This window comes from Notamacropus eugenii, chromosome 3 (assembly GCF_028372415.1).
Source record: "Notamacropus eugenii isolate mMacEug1 chromosome 3, mMacEug1.pri_v2, whole genome shotgun sequence".
Lineage (NCBI taxonomy): Eukaryota > Metazoa > Chordata > Mammalia > Diprotodontia > Macropodidae > Notamacropus > Notamacropus eugenii.
The window spans coordinates 467158345-467177167 of NC_092874.1; the positions used below are offsets into that span (position 1 = coordinate 467158345).

Genomic DNA, 18823 nt, shown 5'->3' on the forward strand with positions numbered 1-18823 from the left:
GGCTGTCACTAAAACAAAGGAGCTGCAATCAGCAATATCCAAAGACATAAGCCAGATGTTCCCAGAAGCCTTCAACAGCTCCACAGGCATCTGGGGTCCTAGCTCCATGCCCCGTCAGCTCGAGCTGGTCTTGTCACAGTTACTAATCGGTGTGGCTGGGATATCGGACACAGCAGCCAGGGCAAATGATCACCGGGTGAGTAAAGGGGGAGGTCCCAATGGGAGGGGGGGGTGAGGGGCATGTTTCCAGGAAAAGTCTACAGCTGAAGCAGGAGGTTAGAACAGATGTTTTCAAGCAAGGCGGCAGAGAATTAGCAACAGGAGAGGCAGAAGGTGCCAAAGCTCTCTTGTTCCTTGGATAGACTCATTCCATTCCAGCATATGTGAGGAGGGGTGGGGGATGGAAAGAGCAAGAGAGAAGAAGAGAAGGCAAGGACACCCCCTCCCTCGCCCCAACAAAAACACAGGATTCAGGAGCCACAGAGATGAGATCTGTTGCCTTTCAGCATGAATGTTACACAAGATAAATGCCAGCAGACTCCCTCCCCAACCCCCCCACACTCATGCCTCCCCCACCCCCCATCCCAACCAAAATGGGTCTTCTATTCTAGCTATCCAAAATCTTGCCTGAAGTCAGTACTCTGTGTCACAGATGCGGGAAGCCATGGTTCTCCAAAGCAAGATGGGTTCTTCTCCATTAACAGAGTTCTGAGGAGAGCCAGGTACATGTTTGGGGAGGTGGGGCTAAGTTGGTTCACTTGAAAACAATATGGGGGGTTTGAGCGAACTGTAGGCCCATTGAGTCACCAGTGAGACAGGTCAGCCAAGAAAGCTAAGCTAAGGTGACCTCGGGCCACGTGGCGAGAGGCCCAGTATCCAGCAGGAGGGAGGCAATCAGCCCCGCTGTCCTCAGCCCCGGTCAGCCTGTCTCTGGAGGATTGTGTTCAGTTTTGGGCCGTGCTTTAGGGAGGGTAGTGATAAGCTGGCGAAGGTCCAGAGAAGGCAAACGTAAATGGGGCAGGGTCTCAAGTCGAGGTGACCGGAGCCACTGGACAAGACTTTGGGGGGAAATATGACAACATGAACAAGTATCTGAAGGACTATTCCAGGGAAGAGGGGCCCCCAGGGCTGAGAGCAATGAGTGGGTGCTACAAAGAAAGCCACTGGGCAGAATGGGATGCCTTGGGAGCCCAAGCAATTCTGAACGTCCACCTGTCAGGGAGGCCGGGCAGGGGACTCCCAGGCAGATTCCAGCTGGACTTGATGGTGACCAAGGTCCCCTCAACTCTGAGACTCTGGGTGCCCTTGTCACTGACTGGTTCTGAAGCCTGGGGTGCATCAAAATGAGCTCTGACCCGCAGTCTCCCTGCGGAAATGGGATAATCTCTGCCTTCCTCCTTCACAGAGCAAGTGGGCAGAATAGTGCTTTACCTAGATAAAGAAGAGTCTTCTGTTATGATCATGCTGGAGGCTGGAGCAGGCACTTTTCCCTAGGGGGCAGGACAGGTCAAAGAATCCAGCTGGACAGCTGCAAGTGACCAGGCCAGTCCCCTCGTTTTCAGAATGAGAAAAGGGGCCTTATTGGCTCCACTTCTTAGATAAAGAAACTGAGGCTCAGGAAAATTAAGCAACTGGTCCAGGGTCCCAGAGGCAGGATGTGAGCCCAGGGCCTTCTGATTTGAAAACCTGCTGATGGTCCCTTGGACCCCCAGCCACCTCCTCCCTAGCAAGGAGAAACCTCCCAGGGCTGCAGCATCTCCGCCCGCTTGGGGAAGGGATGGGATGCCAACTGACTTCATACGCAGTACACCACTGCCAGGGTCTGCTGAGCCCCATCTGGGCAGCCAGCTCAGAAAGACCAAGGATTTGGCTTTTCCAGCAACAAAGTTTGTGCTGACACTCAGGTAACAGCCTGAACAAAAACATCTGGCAGGATAGAGGGGTGGCAAGTTGAAACAAGAGAATGGGGGTCTCCAGGCCAAAGCAGCCACTGTGCACACACAGCCAAGATATCACCACCAGGACCCGCTGTCCTCCCAGACAGCCCCCACTCTGAGCCTGAGGGTAGCTGGGGCCAAGTGAGCCCCAACACCCAGCAAGAAGAACCCAGGATGCAGAAGTCCTTGGAGCTGCAGGACACAGACCTTTCTCATTCTGTGAAGAGCCCAGCTGAGCCATATCAGAACCGACATCTGGAAAATGCCTGGGGAATGGGGGGAGAGGAGGGCTGCTGGATAAATAAGGCACGAGCCCCTTGACAAGGAGGGTATTTATCCAAAGTCTCACACAAGCTCCCTGTGGGCTTCCTCCCCAACACCCGAAGACTCGCTTCTTCCTTCCCTGAATCCCTCATAGCTCAGTCTGAAACCTAAGCCCCAGGGGAGAGCACGTGAAACCCCCACCAGGAAGCAGGAGAGAGATGAGTGCACAAGGTGGGGCTGAAGCGGGTGAGGCACGGTGGGCAGCTGGATCCCTGGGCGTAGAGCCACTGATGCTGTCCCAGCCTGAGGCCCAGGCAGTAAGGCAGCAGCCTTTGGTCCATGGAGACCCTGTCTGAGTTTTTCTGGGCCCAGACCCAAGTCCTGCTGCGTGTTCTGAGAGAAAGAAGGCAGGAAGAGGGGAGCAGAGGGCAGAGACAAGTGTTCCTAGGGCCTGGCTTCTACTGGCCACCTCCCACGCAATGCATCGCCTTCCAGAAACGATCAATGGGGCTTTGTTCCGGCAGGAAGCCCTGCAAGCTGGTCAGGGCTAAAGGTAGGAGTCTGGCTAGGCTGAAGAGTACTCTATCGATGCCGGACAAGACTTGAGTGAGGTCTGCTCCCAATTCTGCTGCTGAGAGAGCCTGGTACCCGGCAGGCTGAAACCAGAGAGAAGGCTCGGCCCTGAAGCCAGTCTGGGTGCAGTCAGCCAATCAGTCACTCTTATGGCCAGAAAGCACTCCTTGGTCACTTAGGATCTGAAATCCCAACACAACTTGTTGTCTGCAGATGTCCGGGACTATTTCCCCTTCCAAGGTGTTGGGCAGAAACACCAAGATGAGCTAGCTATCTAGTCAAGGCCATGGCTTACCCTCTGGAGGAGTCAGACCTTCCACATGAGGCTTCCTAGAAGCAGCCTCCGAGGGTTCAAGCCTTCTCCCTCCTCCAGAACAAAAGCCCTGAAGGGCAGATGAACACAGACTGCCAAGGAGCCACAGAAAGAGCAGATGGTCACCGATACCCAGTCCCATTTCTAACAGGAACAGGGGCTCACATTCACGGAGTTGCTCAAAGTCTGCCAAGTTCCTTCTTCACACCTGAGGGAACTGAGGCTCAGAGACCAGACCCTTGCCCAGGCTCGCACAGCCAGACGTCAAATGGCCTCTTTTCTGCTTCACCTTCCTTCAGGCAGAGAAGCGGCACAGTGGATAGAGCTCTGGCTGGGGGGGCCAGGAAGACCCGGGTTCACATCTTGCCTCAGCCACTTTGTGGCTGTGTGACCCTGGGCAAGTCACTTCCCATCTGTTTGCCTGTTTCTCTATCTCTAAAATGAGGGACTTGGATTTGGTGGCCTCTTAAGTTCCATTCCAGCGCTAAATCTGTGATTCTCTTATCTTCAGGGTCAAAGGACCAAAAGCCAGAAGTAAGTGACAGGAGAAGGTTCTTAGGAAATCCGTTAAAGCCAGAAACTCTTCATAGGATGGCAGTTCTTCAACGGTGCAGTGTTTACACTTCCTTACCGAGGATTCCTCCTCCAGAGCGCTGCTGTTTACGTGGGGCTTAGCTACGGATACTTAAAGATCAATATAATATAGCAAAGACATCAAGATACGCCAATACTTAGCCACGTTGTCAGGAAGCTTAGCATGAGACGTACCAGTGTGTACTACAGGTACAAGAACAGAAGAGCAAGACACCTAATATATTAACAATAATTGATATCTAATATGTAATAATTGATGTATAACATATTGGTATGTAAGTGATAAACTAATATACTGACATATATTTTATATACGTAGAAAGCTAGGTGGCCCAGTGACTGGACCAGTATTAACATCTGTATCCATACCACAACACAGTGCTATGAAGCCAAGCACCACTGTCTACAGCTTACAGAATCAACCACCAAGTGCTGGCTGACTGACTCACTGAGTTCAGACCAACCCTGTGAGGTAGGCAGGGTCGAGTGCTACAAGATGAGGAAGCTGAGATCTGAAGAGGGCAAGGTACAGGTCATGGCCACCTCCTGAAAGAAGCCTCATCAAGAATTGGGAGGAGGGGTTGAACCAGGGCCCAGATGCTTTAGGAGTTCAAATTCATTTCATTGTAAATCATCACTAAACGAGTTTCATACAGATGTTCAAAGTTCCGCGTCATGAAACCTTTTTTTTTTTTTTTTATAAAGGCATTTCCAGTGTTCTTTAAGTTCCCAAGTTTCTTCTGCTTCTAGACAGAGCAACCAAGAATGATCTGGAAAGCAGGTTAGTATTAAGAGAGTACCCTGCGCAGCCCCACCCATCCCCTACTGGCATTGCTGGTATCTAGTGAGTCACCTGTGGTGCCTCCTTCCAGACCAGCTCCATACGCAGAGACAAGAGCTGGGTTTCCTGCTTGTCCTGGATCCCCAACACGAACTTTAAAAGGACTTCCAACAACATGGCTCCCATTGAACTTGACATCAATAGTGTGAATGCCATTCTCATGGGGAATGAAACGAACTGCATACTTATCTATAAATGAAGAGGAAGAAGAAAGATGGTTAGGACATTGTCTTCCACTGGCACAGAGAGTTTCCTCAAGCCCTCCAGGCCAAAGGAAAGACGATTTTGGTTCAGCTTCTCAACATCCTTATCCCAAGAACACTTCTTTGATTCTAGTGACTAGTCTTTTGGGGGAGAGTTTTCAAATCTCAGTTAAGCTTTGCACCAAGGGCTGGGACATAAAGACAAAAAAATATAAGGCAGTCCTGGCCAGACTCCAAGTGCTTCCCCTGGAGGGGCTGTAAAAGGAGTGGAGGCATCATAAGCTGGGGAGTCAGGGGGAGTATTGAAAGAAGATGAAAATACTTGGCAGCCTTATTCTGGCTTATTAAGAATGTGCCTTCCTGTAGAGAGGGTCAGGCTCTTTTTGGATCCCAGCTTTACCACTCACTAACTGGGGGGCTTCAGCAAATCACTTGACTTCTCTGGGCTTTGATTTTTGTGGTCTGTGAAATAAGGATCAGGAGAGTAGCCGAGCGGACAGAGAGCTGGTCCCGGATCTGAGTCTCACTTCTGACACACACTGGCTACATAATTCTGGCCAAATGATTTAGTTAGTCGCTGCCAATCTGCAGCAGTAGAGGGAATTTCTTCCTCTGGGAGTTCTCTAAACTAATAAAACCACAGATCTTGTCCCTATCCTTGTCCCTGAACATAGGGATCCCCCAGATTAAGAAATGGAAGGGACATAAGAAATCACCTAGGCTGACCTCTTCATTTTATAAAAGTGGACACCAGAAACCAAGGAGGGCCTAAGAAGAGACTTGACCAAGGAACTCAGGTCCTCTAACTCCAAATGGGAGAGGTCCTCCAAGGTTCACCATCAGCATCCCTCCCAAGGTTTGTCAACTTGGATGCTTGCCTGAAGGGAGGCCTTTGAAGCTAGATTTAAAATATTACTTTGGAAAGTCTACAATTACATCCATTTCTGCCCATTTACATGCAGACTACAGGCTGTCTATTAGTGGACACTTTCGAGAGCTGTTGGGGCTAAAAAATTAAAACCTCCGATGAGAGAGGCTTTTAGCAGGTAGTGATGTGGTCCACGCTTCACTGCACTGGTCCTCAGACCAGCAGTCCCCTCTCATGCCAAGCTGGCATCTCTTCAGTTCAGGAGAAACAGCCAGAGTTGTGCCTCGACCCTGGCACAGCCTCTCCGAGGCCTCTCTCAAGAGAGAGAGAGAGTCTGGGGGAGAGGGCACAGAGGGTGGGTCTGCTCAATTTCTGGGCATCAGCCAACAATTCTAGTTGGGGCCAAAGGAAAGGAACCACACACCTAGAGAACTCTTTACCTGGAAGGACCTCATCAAGTTCAACTCCACCCCAGCCTGTTATCCCAGGATAATGTCCTGAATCAACCACACACCAGCTTGTTTGTGAGGGCTGTTCTATGACTCTACAGGGCTGATTAAACTCTCATTTTTTCAGCTTTGCAGATAAAGCACAGGTGTAGCAACTGGAGGTGGGATTTTGGGGGTTAAAAGTAACTCTTAGAGGAGGCAAATCCCCCAACCAATGCAGGGAAGCATCTCTGAACAATTTCTAGTCTTCAGAGAGCTGCCCAGGGCCCTGAGAGGTCAACAGACTCTCCTGGAGTCATAAGCCCAGAGATGTTGAAGGAAGCACTTGACCCTAGTTCTTCTTCGCTTTGAGATACACTAACCATTACACTGTTCTGCCTCTTTTGCAGATAAAACAAAATCCCAAATGCCCTCTAAGCATGTGAGCCTGACTACCCTGCCCCTGTGTGAGTCAAGGCAAGTTTTCAAATATCTTCACAAGGTCAACAATGAAACCTATCTGCAAGGCTATGTTAAATGGAGATAGAAGCAGGATGAGCGACCCACTCATGAAGTGGGTCTGGCCACCACCCTTCCACCTGGAGAACAAACGGATCTTTGTGGAGTTGTTTTCCACCCTAAGATGTGCCTCTTCCAGTTTACACTGGAGGATGCCCTTTTGGTAGTCAGCAGTGAAAGCCTGCCCCATCCCCCACTCTCCCTGTCTCCAGCTCATGGAGCTGACATAATGCTGTATTCTCATGGGAGGGATGCAGGTCTCAGACCCATTTTTCTTACCTGGCTCCAGTTCAGAAACGTGGCATTCTTCAACGGCACCAGAGGGGCTATGGACTTTCGCATCAATCTTGCCTTTGGCCCCATTCAACCTTATAGCAAAGGATGCTGGTTGGTTAACTTTTAATCCAGATTCCTGAGTATTTAAAGACATCAGATGAGTTATTACTTTCTGGGGGTTTTCTTTAAGTCATCTGGAGCACTCCAAATGGAAGTTGAAGATGGCTAGTTCATACACAAACAGGCTGTCTTTTTTTTTTTTTTAATATATATACAACATCTGCTGATGACGGAAGAGAACTGAACCAAGGCTCAAAGTTGACAAGGTGATGGTAACTTTGGAAGTGACTGTTAATGTGGTCCTATATCCCTTTACCCATCCCTTGAAGAAGATGGCTCCCTAACTTATCTCCCTACAAGGAGATTCAAGTCAAGTCTACAAGGCATACTGCCTAGAGCCCTGAATTTGCTATGGGCTAACATAGTGGGAGGGGAACATCTCCCAACATTGTTTTGACACATTCCCCAAGAGGGTAAGAAATGGGTCACAGGAAAGGTCCAATGGCCCATGAAGGGCCACCCTCGGGATCTGACCAAAACACCCTGGTTAAGATAAATTTCTTTTAAGTCTCAGTTTTAGAATTAAAGAGACCTTTCAGGAGCTTTATCAAGTGTGGCCCTCCATGACAGGTGACCTCGAGGGAAGCAGCACCAATCCTCCTCCGACCTGGGCAGTCACATTTTCTCAGCCTTAGTTTGGGGGACATTTCCCTTATCTGGAATGTAAGATCACAGCTCTGGAGATGGAGGAGTTTCAGAGGCCAGAGAGCTGAGCTCCATTATTTTACAGTTAGAGAAAATGAGGCCCAAAGAGGCAGAATCTGAACCCAGAGTCTCTGACTCTAGGGCCAGTCTTTCTCTTGTCTTGTCTCTTGGTGCCTCCCTTGAAAACATCTGATTTTTCTTTTCATGTTTGCTCGGGATCTGCTTAAGAACACATAGTTACACAGTAACAACCACTGCTAGTGTGAGCCCACACCACACACAGCATGTATCTTGGGCATTTAGGCTCCCTTGTGCCCACTGACCAGAGAGTCAGAACCCTCACTATTAATTCACACTATTCCCAAAACCACAACTGGAACTTAGGTAAATCTCTGGTTAAACAGGCCTTTTTCCTTCCTAGATGCTGGCTCTAGTCTATAAGTGGCCACATGGCCTAATGGCCACCCTGTAGGGTAGCAGTATCCCCTGGACATGTTCCTGGGCTGGTCCTGGGCAGGCTCGTTCTCATTCCAGGACCATCCGTGGAGCTTCTCCACATCTGGAGAATGTGATAAGGCTTGTGGTCCACTGGAATTCAGGGTTATCTAAATGTCATGACAGAACAAATCCCAAGAAGGCTTTTTCTAGGGACTCAGAGGAAGGTTTCTAGTGCATTTGTTAGATCCCTTAAGGAGAATGTGAAAACAGAATTCATGCAGGATGAGAAGGTGGGAGGGCTGTGCTGTCTTGGTGAACACCAATGAGCCATCGAAGAATCAGAGATTATTACTAGCAAAATTTAACATCTGGGAAAAAAAGACTCAAAAGGAGTACCAGGGCTGTGACCACCTTGCCTAACTCACACCACATGCTGCCACACATGTTTACCATAAAAAATGCATGCCTCACTCAGCAGATGCTGAGGAGGACTTGGGCCAGTACTGAGACGCTCCCCCATCTTCCTTCATCCCTTTTCACAGCAGTACAACAGGCCTATTGGCTTAGGAGCATCACATATTGCCATACCCATACAATGGCCAACCCATTATGAGAAACTCTCCCCAAATACATACATACTTCTAGCCAAGGGTGTCCTAGAGGGGCAAGTCCCTCAGATTCCACCAACTTGTCTAATGGCCCCTAAAACCTGAAGAGGGAGATAAATGGCCCAGAAGGCTTGAGATCCACTGGGGACAATCTCTGGTGCCCTCAGCAGATTAGTGCCTTATCTCCCTCCGTAGGCTTTGTTTGGTTGGCAAAGACAGAAATTCCTGTCAAGAAGTCTTTAAATGAAACACAAGAAAAACATCAAAACCACGAAAACTAATCAGAAACCTTGTTCTTCTTCCGGGAGACTGGAAGGGGAGGTAGGTGGGGAGAGCCTTCCTGACTAGGGGGCAGGGCTGAGAGCTGGTGTCTGTTCTCACTGTGAAGCAAACAGATCTTGGGGAATTAAAATCTCATCAGTCAGGCACTATCATACCTCATCCTGGTTAGTGATTAAGTTCAAACCTGAAATCAAAGCCAAGGATGACACAAGTCCTCACAAGGACTTATAAGGGCAGAAAAAGCAACTTCGCTTTTCACGAGATCTTAACCAAGCAACCACAACTCAGGTGACTAGGTTTGGAAGGTTCAGAAATGGATCTATTACAATGGCCTTGTGAATTAGAGGGGGTCTCCCATGGGCTCAAGTTCTGCATTCTTTCTTCTATGGTTCACATTGACCCAAGGAGTGTCCTGAGATAAATACAATGCCCCTCAACTGAGAGACTTTGGTGACTGGCTTTTGGTTCAATGTCTTGGGGACAAGAAAGGAGAGGGTACCTGGATTCTCTTTCCCCTTAGCACAGGGCACAAGGATTAATTTCCAAGAGGAAGCACTGGGGCCAGTTAGAGCCAGCTGTCCAAATACTGGTCAGACACCTCAGGAAACAGCTTGTCTAACAAGCGAGCGAAAAATTTCTCACTCTCTCCAAGGGAGGAAGTTGGATCCCAGGCAGCTCAGTACAACTCTATATGGTTCCTGAATGCCTTTCTTCCAACTGGATCATGGACCAGTCTACACTCCCTGAACCCAAGGTACTGGACTTAGGTATGGTCATGTAGGTCCTCAGTCCTAGAGGGCAACTTGTTTCAGTCTGGAAAATCCAAACAGACCAAGAATGGCACAGTGGAAGAAGGCCTTGTAGTTGGAGACCAGAAGCCAAATGCTCGGCTCTAAGCGCCATCTTGTCTCTCTGAATTTGTAACCCTAGAGCTCAGCCCAGGACCTGACCCATAGCAAGAACTCAACAAATTCTTTCTTTAGCTGACTACTTAAAAGATTTGAGTTCAAGTTTGAACTTAAACCTGTGTGACCATGGGCAAGCTGCAAACTCTCTGGGTCTCAGTTTCTTGATCAACATAATTTAGATTAATAAAACTTCTACCCCCACCTTCCACATAGGGTTACTGTGAGGTGAGCTCTTTGAAAACCACCTAAGCATTAGAGGCAGCAAGGAGTCATGGAGACAGACAGATTCAAGTGCTGCCCCTGAGACAGACTAGCTGTGTGGCCCTAGGAAATTCACTTAAGCTCTCTGGGCTTCAGGCTCTCCAACTGTGAAATCAGAGGGCTGGAGTAAATCACTTCTGAGGCTGTCCAGCTTGAAAGCGATGATTCTATGCTACCATGCAGAAATAACTTATTGCAGCCTTGATTTTCCCAGCCCCAATGCTTGCTGGTCCTGAAGACCAGAGGAGTTTTAGGGGCATACCCATCACTAGGCCTATTCTATGGTTTAAAAAGAAGTGGGGAGAGGTAGCCACTGATCACTGGGAACTCCTGACTCAACGGACAGGTCCTTTTATCTGGGGAAGACAGAGAACAAAGTTCTGATTAGTCAGTCTGTGGTCAAGCAGCCGGATGTTTCCTTATGTCTCACCTGAAGGCTCATAACAGTGAGTCTGCGGGCATCATCGGAAGGGGCGATGACGGGAACCACGTAGGGGCTTTCTGGAATGTGCTCATCATTGAACTTGATGGATACCTCATAGTTACCTAAGAAACAAGAAAGCTGGGTCAGTTCAGAGAGCTCAGAGGAAAGTCTTTTCCCAAAGCAGCTCACGCCTCCCATTTGCCTTGGTACATACCAGGCTCTTGAGCAATATAAGACACACCGCATGACCCATTTTTATGGTCATCAAAGGTGATCTCGGCTTTACTTGGTCCTTCGACAGCGATCGAGAGGCCCCCGGCCCCTGCTTCTCGGGTCCAAATGCTAAATTCAGCTGGAAATAGCAGACACACACACAGTTAGTTATGGCTCAAAGGAAGCTCGAGTGGTCTTTCTACAGGTATCACTGCCCCACCCAGACTCCTTCTTGCCTGGCACGTAAGATTTCATCAATGTTAGGAGACTCCTGGATTGGAAACGTCCTCCGCTAACGCAGATGGCCAGCTCTGTTAATAACAGTGTTAGAGATTTGCCTGGAGCACGCAGAGTTCAAGTGACTTGGCCAGAGTTACACAAGTGGGCCTTAAATACAGGTATTCCCTACTTTACAACAGAGCAGTTCAATTCAGTGAACATTTAGTAAGCACCTACTATGGGCCAAGCGGTGTGCTAAGTGCAAAGGATACAAAAAGAGGCCAAAGACAGTCCCTGCCCTCAAAGTGCTCACCGTCTAACGAGGGGGACAATATGCAAACAAGTATACAAAGGATCAATTGGACATAATTAACAGAGGGAAGGCACTAGAATTGACAGGGGTTGAGAAAAGCCTCCCATAGGCGGTGGGAGTTTAGTTGGGACTTAAAGGAAGCCAGGAAAGTCAGCAGGGGGACACCTAGAGAAAACTCCCAGAGCCAAGAGATGGAGTATTTTTGTTGGTGGACAGGGGCAAAGGTCACTGGACTGAGGAGAATGTGTTAGGGAGTAAGTAAGAAGACTGGAAGGTGCAGCTGGGTGGTGTAGTAGACAGAGCACTAGCCAGGGAGTCAGGAGAACCTGAGTTCAAATTTGGCCTCAGACACTTACTAACGGTGTGACCCTGGGCAAGCCACTTAACCCAGATTGCCGACGAAAAGAAAATCAATTTATTTATTTTTATTCTATTTCTTCTTTCACAGCATGATTAATGTGGAAATATGTTTTACATAACTGCACATGCATAACCTAAATCAGATGGCTTGCCACCTTACTGGGGAGTGAGGAGAGGAAGGAAAAAAATTTGGAATTCAAAATCTTTCAAATAGTGAATGTTGAAAATTGTCTCTTCATGTAACTAGAAAAAATAAAATACTATTAAATAAAGTTTTAAGCGCGCTACTTCTGCCCTTATTAGGTCAGAGCTGATCTCCTTATGACCTCATGGATCCCCTTCCATTCTAACCCCCTCCCCAACCTCCAGGAGAAGAGATGGGAACAAGGACATTCGTCAATTACATGTTTGGCAACATACAGTTGTTTCCAGTTTCTAAAAACAATTGACCAGCTGTAGATTTAGAAGTGGAAGGGAGCCAAGCGGCTCCCAGGGCTCTGTGCCAGCCCCTTTTTGCTTTTCCCATTATATTCTTTTACTTTGAGATGTCATAAACTCCCATGGTTTTCAATGATCATCTCTGTGCTGCTGACTCTGAGATCTCCTTCTCCTTCTCACACCTGGGCTCTCTCCTGGCCTCCAGACTCACATGTCCACCTGCCTTCCAAACATCTCAAACTGAATGTCCCATGGACAACATCTTAAACTCAACATGTCCAAAACTGAACTCATTATAAATGTTTCCCTGAAAGCCCCACCCCACCCCCTGCTGCGGGTACCACCACCACCACCACCACCAGTCACTCAGGCAGACTGTCATCTCCTATATCCAAAATGGGGCCAATCTCTGTAGATCTTACCTTCATCACATATCTTGCATATATCTGTGCCCCCTTCTCTCCTCTGACACTGCCACCATCCTCATCACTCCACACCTGGACTATTTCCAGCCTTCTGGCTGGTCTCTCTCCCCTCTCTAGCCCATCCTCCAATTCAACTGTCAAATGAATCTTCTGAAGGCAGAGATCTACTAATGTCACTCTCAAGTCTGCTCCAACAAATAAACTCCATATGCTCCCTGTCACTTCAAGGATCAAATATAAAATCTTCTGTTGGTGTTCAAAGCCCTTTATGACTCACCCTTTCCCTTTCCCCAGGCTTCTTACAGCTTTCACCACCCCCAGCCCTGCCATGCCCTCTTTAATCCTGTGACAATGGCCTCCCCTCCTGGCTCTTCTGTCTTCTGACTCCATGCATTCCCATTGGCTGTCCCCACACCTGGAAAGCTTGCCTTCCTCATCTTTCCCTCCTGGATGCCTTGCCACTCCAGCTAAAATCCCACCTTCTACAATAAGACTTTTCTGATTCCCCCTTAATGCCTTTCCTCTGCTGATTAGTTCCAAAACTGGTGATGATCCTGTGTTCATCTTGTTTGCACAGGGTTGTCTGCATGCCTTGTCCCCCATTAGACTAGGAGCTCCTTGGGGACAGGGACTGTCCTTTGGGCTTTCTGTGTATCCCCAGGCTTTAGCACAGTGCCTGACACATAGGCCTTTAATAAATGCTTATTGAATAACAAGTCAAATCAGAATCACACTCATGTGTGAGCTTTTTCTCTTCACTTTTCTCCCCTCAAGAGACCAACTGAGAGTCTTCAAGGGATTTTATTGCATTCGTGAGTCCTCTTCTTGGGTTTCCCATTATGCTACCAAAAGGACCAAAGGTGGTTTCCTTAGCAGATGTTTCCACCTTTAGAAGACTTTAAGGCCATTTGCTTATTATGTGTAACTTTGTTAAGTCACTGAACCTCTTGGGGCCTCAGTCTTCTGCTTGCTTGGTCAAGGAAGGATTGCATGGCCCCTGAGGTTTGCCCCTGTTCTAAGTCTACATTTCAAGCGGTCCCACCAGTCCCTGTGAAGGTCCTCCATATGGCTCAGGCCACAGAGGCTTTCTATTTCTTGTTTTTAGGGATAGCAAATTTACCAACCCATCTCACCTGGCACTCCTGCTTCCCCTCTCTCCAGGCCTGGGCCCCCAGCTCGGACTTTCTGGGCACCGCCTTCACCAAGAGGCCCGACTGTAAACTGGAAGGGACTTCCCGTCACATGTTGCCCTCGGTATTTGACGCTCACAGTGTGGACCCCCATCTCTTGGGGCACAAATCGCACACAGTGCGAGCTCTTCCCCATGGGTACGATCTCCGCCTCAGTCATGTGGCCAGAGGGGCTGGTGACATGGGCCGACATGTCTGCACTGTCTATTTCTTTGGGGGAAAAGAGAAGAATATGAAATAAATGACACTAGAATGTCCCTTCTGTCTCTGTATTCTCAGTGCCTAGCACACAGCAGTCACTTAATAAATGCTTGCTTATGCACGGATGAGGCTCTCTTGATGAGGCTGCTCAGGTTTTCCACACACCTTACTTCCATCTTGGAAATAAGACCAATCAACCTTACTCACTCTAAGAGGTCTTAGTGGTGGAGCAGGGAAGCCTTCTAGGGCCTTGCAGGCCCAGCAGGGGCATTATTTTTACCTCCCTCTGGACAGAGCTCTGTCTGGTAGAAACCAGCAAGAGTTCAGGCTATTGGAATGTAGCAAGCCATCAATGAGTATTCATTTGGACATAAATGTCCGGGCTGAGTGAGGAAGCCACAATGGGAGAGGGGGGTCTGGGCACACAGTCTTGGAACTAGGGGTGGGGTCTTCATCCATGGCGAGAACTAGCACATTTTCAACTTTCTAGATTCCTCCCCGTTAAGATACCGTGTTATTCTCCTCATGCCACAAGACAGCCAGATTTGGAGAGCAAAGTGCAACTTCATGAATACTTTTCATTCACTCATTTGTTCATCTACCTCAGTCTCCAAATATAAAGTGAAACCTCAACACCCCAAGAGCTCAAAGGTCCCAACAAAATGAAAATACAGGTTGGTTCAAACCACCAACCCTGGAGAAGGAGAACATTTGTTTGTTTCCATTCTCCAAATAAAGGGCTTGCTCCATGTGGAACCCTGCTGACTAAGACACAGTGAAGCTGGTTGTCACCAACTGGATGACAGACACTTGGAAGGGGACCAATCACCTCTATCAGGGTCACACAGCACCCCCCCTCTCAGCAACACTAGTGCCCGAAGGTTCAATTGTAGGGAGTCCCAAAGACAAAGGAGGAAAATCTGGTCAACACTAGCAGATCATCAGGCACCACTGGGGTCCAGTGAGGCTCCTTCCACTTGAGAGACAGGGAATGGTAAGTAAGGCAAAGAAGGAGGAGAGAGTCTTCCAAGAGTCATGTGGAACCAAATAACGAGGAAAAATATGATTAAAAAAAAAACAAAAACACAGAGAGGAAGGAAGGAAGGAAGGAAGGAAGGAAGGAGGAAAGAAGGAAGAAAGGAAGGAAGACAGGCAGGCAGGCAGAAGTGATACCAAGAGAGATGTACTCTAAGATGTATTCTAAGAGGGAGCCCAGTACACCCAGGCTTTGCACATAGAGACACACAGGTCTGTAACATGCTAAGGATGGAGTAATTGAACACCATAGTTTAGATCCTTGGGCAGTCTAGTGAAGCCTGTGGACCCCTTCTCAGAATGAAGTTTTTAAATGCACCAAGAAAACCAACTATTCTGAAATAGTTATCCACATTAAAAAAGACAAGTTTATAATGACCCCAGGTTAAGAGCCCTTAGGGGGTCCATGCCTTCTTTACTAGAGGGGAAAGCACCTCCTGATGAGAGGATCAGGGGGTTTCATTTCTCAGCAGAGGGGCCTCTGCCTGCCTGGGAGGCCCTCTGCAACCCCACAATTAGGCATCTTGGAGACAAAAGGAGCCTTTATTTTCCACTTAGTGACTAATATTTGAGGTCTGCTGCAACATATGCTCATCCCTCTCTCAAAGGCCCAGGGCCACCTTTCTCAGTCAGTCCCTCAGTGCTGTGGGGCCTGGAGACATTTCTCTGCTGACTTGGAAGGGAAGAGACTTTTTTAATGAGCTGCCATAGGCCCTAGACTCCTTCTCCCTCCCCTTGAGGGACCCCAACTTTCTCCCATGGCTGCTGCTAATCCTTCAGAGTGGCCAGGACTCTGAGGAAGACCGTGACACACACTGTCCCTGTTTACCTGGGATTTTCAGGTTGAGATCACAGATGCTACCAACGGTTGCCACCGATGGAGCCCGGCTTGCACGTGTGATACTTTCCTTGACCCTGCCTTCTCCGCTGATTTTCACAGTGAAGGGACTCCCTGGAAGGAACAGAGGGAAAAGGTCTTCATGAAGCTGTGTGTGAGATGGGGCATGTCCCAAGGGCTTAACATGTAAGCAAAATCCAAGCAAGCCCCCCCAAAGCCAGCTTATATACCTGGGACATGTTCATCGGCAAACTTGGTGGACACAATATAAACCCCTGGTACCGTAGGGAAGTAGGAGACCTTACAGGTTCCATCTTCAAGGTCTTCTGTCTGGATGTCAACCTTGCTTGGTCCCTCTACTGCCAAGGAGATGCCACCATAACCTGAAGTACACATAGCCTCATTTTCTAACTAGACGTGGTGAGTTCTTAAGTCCCAAACCGCCAGATCAGAGAAAACAGAGGCTCAACCCAGACACCAACATGCATGCCCACAACATGGCAAAGTCTGTTAATGCGGAGCTGGTCCCTGTGGCTGATGCTTCTCATTTGTTGCCAGAACCCAAAGCCCCTCCCACCATCCTGGAATTCAGAAAACCTCAGACTGAGGATTCCAGGGCACTGCTGGGCTTGGCCCCAATCCTAAGTCAAGGAGACTGAGGAAAGGTATGGAGAAAGATTCTGCAGTAATCAGACAGCAAAGAACATGTCAGTATGTTTCTGGTGAATGAACTCAGTGTGGGCCCAGGGTGTCACAGCTAGTAAGTAACATAGGACTTAAACCTGGGTCTCCTTGACTCCAACACCCTATCCACTGTGCCATGCTATCTCTCAATAAGAATGAGCCAGCAGCTTTTGGACTGAGATTGCGAGACACCAGGAGGACAACAGCATTTGCCACACAGCTGGCAAAGGGCCTACAGCTCAGATACCCAAATGACTGACCTTTTAAGGGACAAGGGGCTTTGGGGGACAGAGGATGGGAACCAGGCTCGGCTGAAGCCTCTGGGCTCTTCCCTAGCAGAACTGAAGCAGGCACACTGACCTGCATCCCTCGTGTCAACGATGAAGTCTGACATTTCAAAAGTGCGGCCTTCAGTCAAACCCCGGCCTGAGACTTTGGCCCTCCGGGCATCTCCAATCTCAGACTGAACCACCATGATGGAGACTGGGCTGTTGGCCACATGGCTGCCATTTTTCTTAATGCTGACCAGGTGCTCCCCAACTTCTCGGGGGATAAAAGAAATGCCTGAAAGAAACAGAAACAATGGAGTTTCAGGGGAAGAAAGGGAACCATGAAACCCAAGGCCATGAGTCCCCAGCCCTTGTTTCAAGAATGGGGGTGGTGCCCCTTGGGTGCCTATGTGTGTCAGAATCATGTTTCTGTTTGAAGACTTCCAGGAAGAGCAGCCCTGGCATCTGTCCCATTTCTCCCCCCACCTCAAGAAAAACAAGGTAGAAGCCAGGACACTGGAACCCTCACCAATGTGATTGTTTGGAAGCCTCTTCAGGAGGCAGGGCTCATCTCGCCCGGATGGGGCCTTGATGCTGGCGGTCAGTGTGCTCAGGTCAGTTTCACTGATGTCCAGCAGGAAGTCGGCAGCTGAGCCCAGCTTCACTTGGGAACATCTCCTGTTGTTATCTAGGACATGTAGAGGTCACATATGCACACACACAGACACACACAGACACGCAGACACCATATCACAGCTCACATTAATCACTCTGGACTTTATGCTACACACAACACACTTAAGACTTATTCTGTGTGGCCAAGCCTCAGCACTAAGTAAACCCCATTGATGCAGCAAGGAGATGCATGACTTCAACAATCCTCCCTCCACATTTCTAGCATACACAAGCTGTCCTATGAGTCTTAGAGAATGGCCTGAGTCTCCCAGAGGTTAAGGGACAAAGCGTACTCAAGGTGAGACTCGGACAAAATGTCCTCTGAGGGTCTGCTACCTTGACATCTAACTCAGAGAACATCAGACTGTGTAGAGACCACAACCCCACTCCCAGAGCCCCTGCTCTGGCCCTCCAAGGCAAGCTGGTGCTCCGCTACCTGTGATCTTGGCTGTGAAGGGGCTACCAGGAATGTGCTTATCGTTGTATTTCACAAGGATGCTGTAGTCCCCAGGGAGCGTGGGCAGGTAGGTCACAGTGCAGGTGCCATCCTTGTTGTCAATACAGCTGATCTCAGCCTTGGAAGGTCCCTCAATGGCCAGGTCCAGACCACCTGTCAGAAAGAAGAGGTTCCCTGTTGCTAGTGGGGACAGCCATTGGGACAGGGGCAGACAGAGGGGGAATCAAACACTGATCACCAGTGTGAGCAGAGAAGACACTGGCTGCCATTTTGAGCAACTGAGGCAACTCTGCCATAGGGATGGCCCCACAAGAGGTGGGAAACCACCAGGTTCACTTGCTTCCAGCATGGGCAACAGGAAAAAAAAAATCAACATACACCCTATTAGGTGCTATCTCAGCATGGCACAGGGTCACTCCTGTACTGAGATTTGGGGGGAGCATTCCCTTCCTCAGTGCACACAACAACCCTTCTGTGCTTCACTAGACAGTCTAACGAAAAAGGTGCTGAGGCCAACGGCACAGTCTTTGAAAATCCAGAGTCACGTCCATGGCAGGGGGTACGAGGAGGGATTTTATTGGATGCATAAAGTTTATACACACACTTTATTAGAGAAATTAACTCTACAAATGCATATGTACATAAACGTTATATATATATACACACACATACACACACACACCAAGAAGAACTTCATTAGCACTCTTAATTTATATGTGTGTATATTATACACACATATGTATTGTACATACATAAATATGAAGTAATATGTCATCATATTATATTTGCCAGGAAGGACCTTATTGGAGATTAAATTTTATTTATCAGTCAATCTATCTATCTACTCTTTACTGGAAGTATTATGTATGTATCAGGAAGTACTTTACTGGAAGTACTAATACTATATATCTATATCTATGTCAGTCCATCTCTCTATATGCGTATGGCACATGGGGAGAAGGATCAGAATTTCAGGCTGTTTGGACTCAAAATCTATTTCCCAG

General features: G+C 48.4%; 1 protein-coding gene across 6 annotated transcripts in view; it reads right to left on the reverse strand.

Annotated features, from left to right (window-relative positions):
* Positions 1-18823, reverse strand: part of FLNB (filamin B) — a 157339-nt gene that overhangs the window by 8568 nt on the left and 129948 nt on the right. For all 6 annotated transcript variants that reach the window (XM_072598836.1, XM_072598838.1, XM_072598837.1 and 3 more), the window contains 10 exons: positions 17799-17972; positions 17217-17375; positions 16779-16982; positions 15965-16117; positions 15726-15848; positions 13604-13870; positions 10717-10854; positions 10509-10624; positions 6820-6952; positions 4535-4711 (listed from right to left, as the gene is read on the reverse strand). In XM_072598836.1, the coding sequence (XP_072454937.1) occupies positions 4535-4711; positions 6820-6952; positions 10509-10624; positions 10717-10854; positions 13604-13870; positions 15726-15848; positions 15965-16117; positions 16779-16982; positions 17217-17375; positions 17799-17972 (1644 nt within the window). The remainder of the gene's footprint in view (positions 1-4534; positions 4712-6819; positions 6953-10508; positions 10625-10716; positions 10855-13603; positions 13871-15725; positions 15849-15964; positions 16118-16778; positions 16983-17216; positions 17376-17798; positions 17973-18823) is intronic.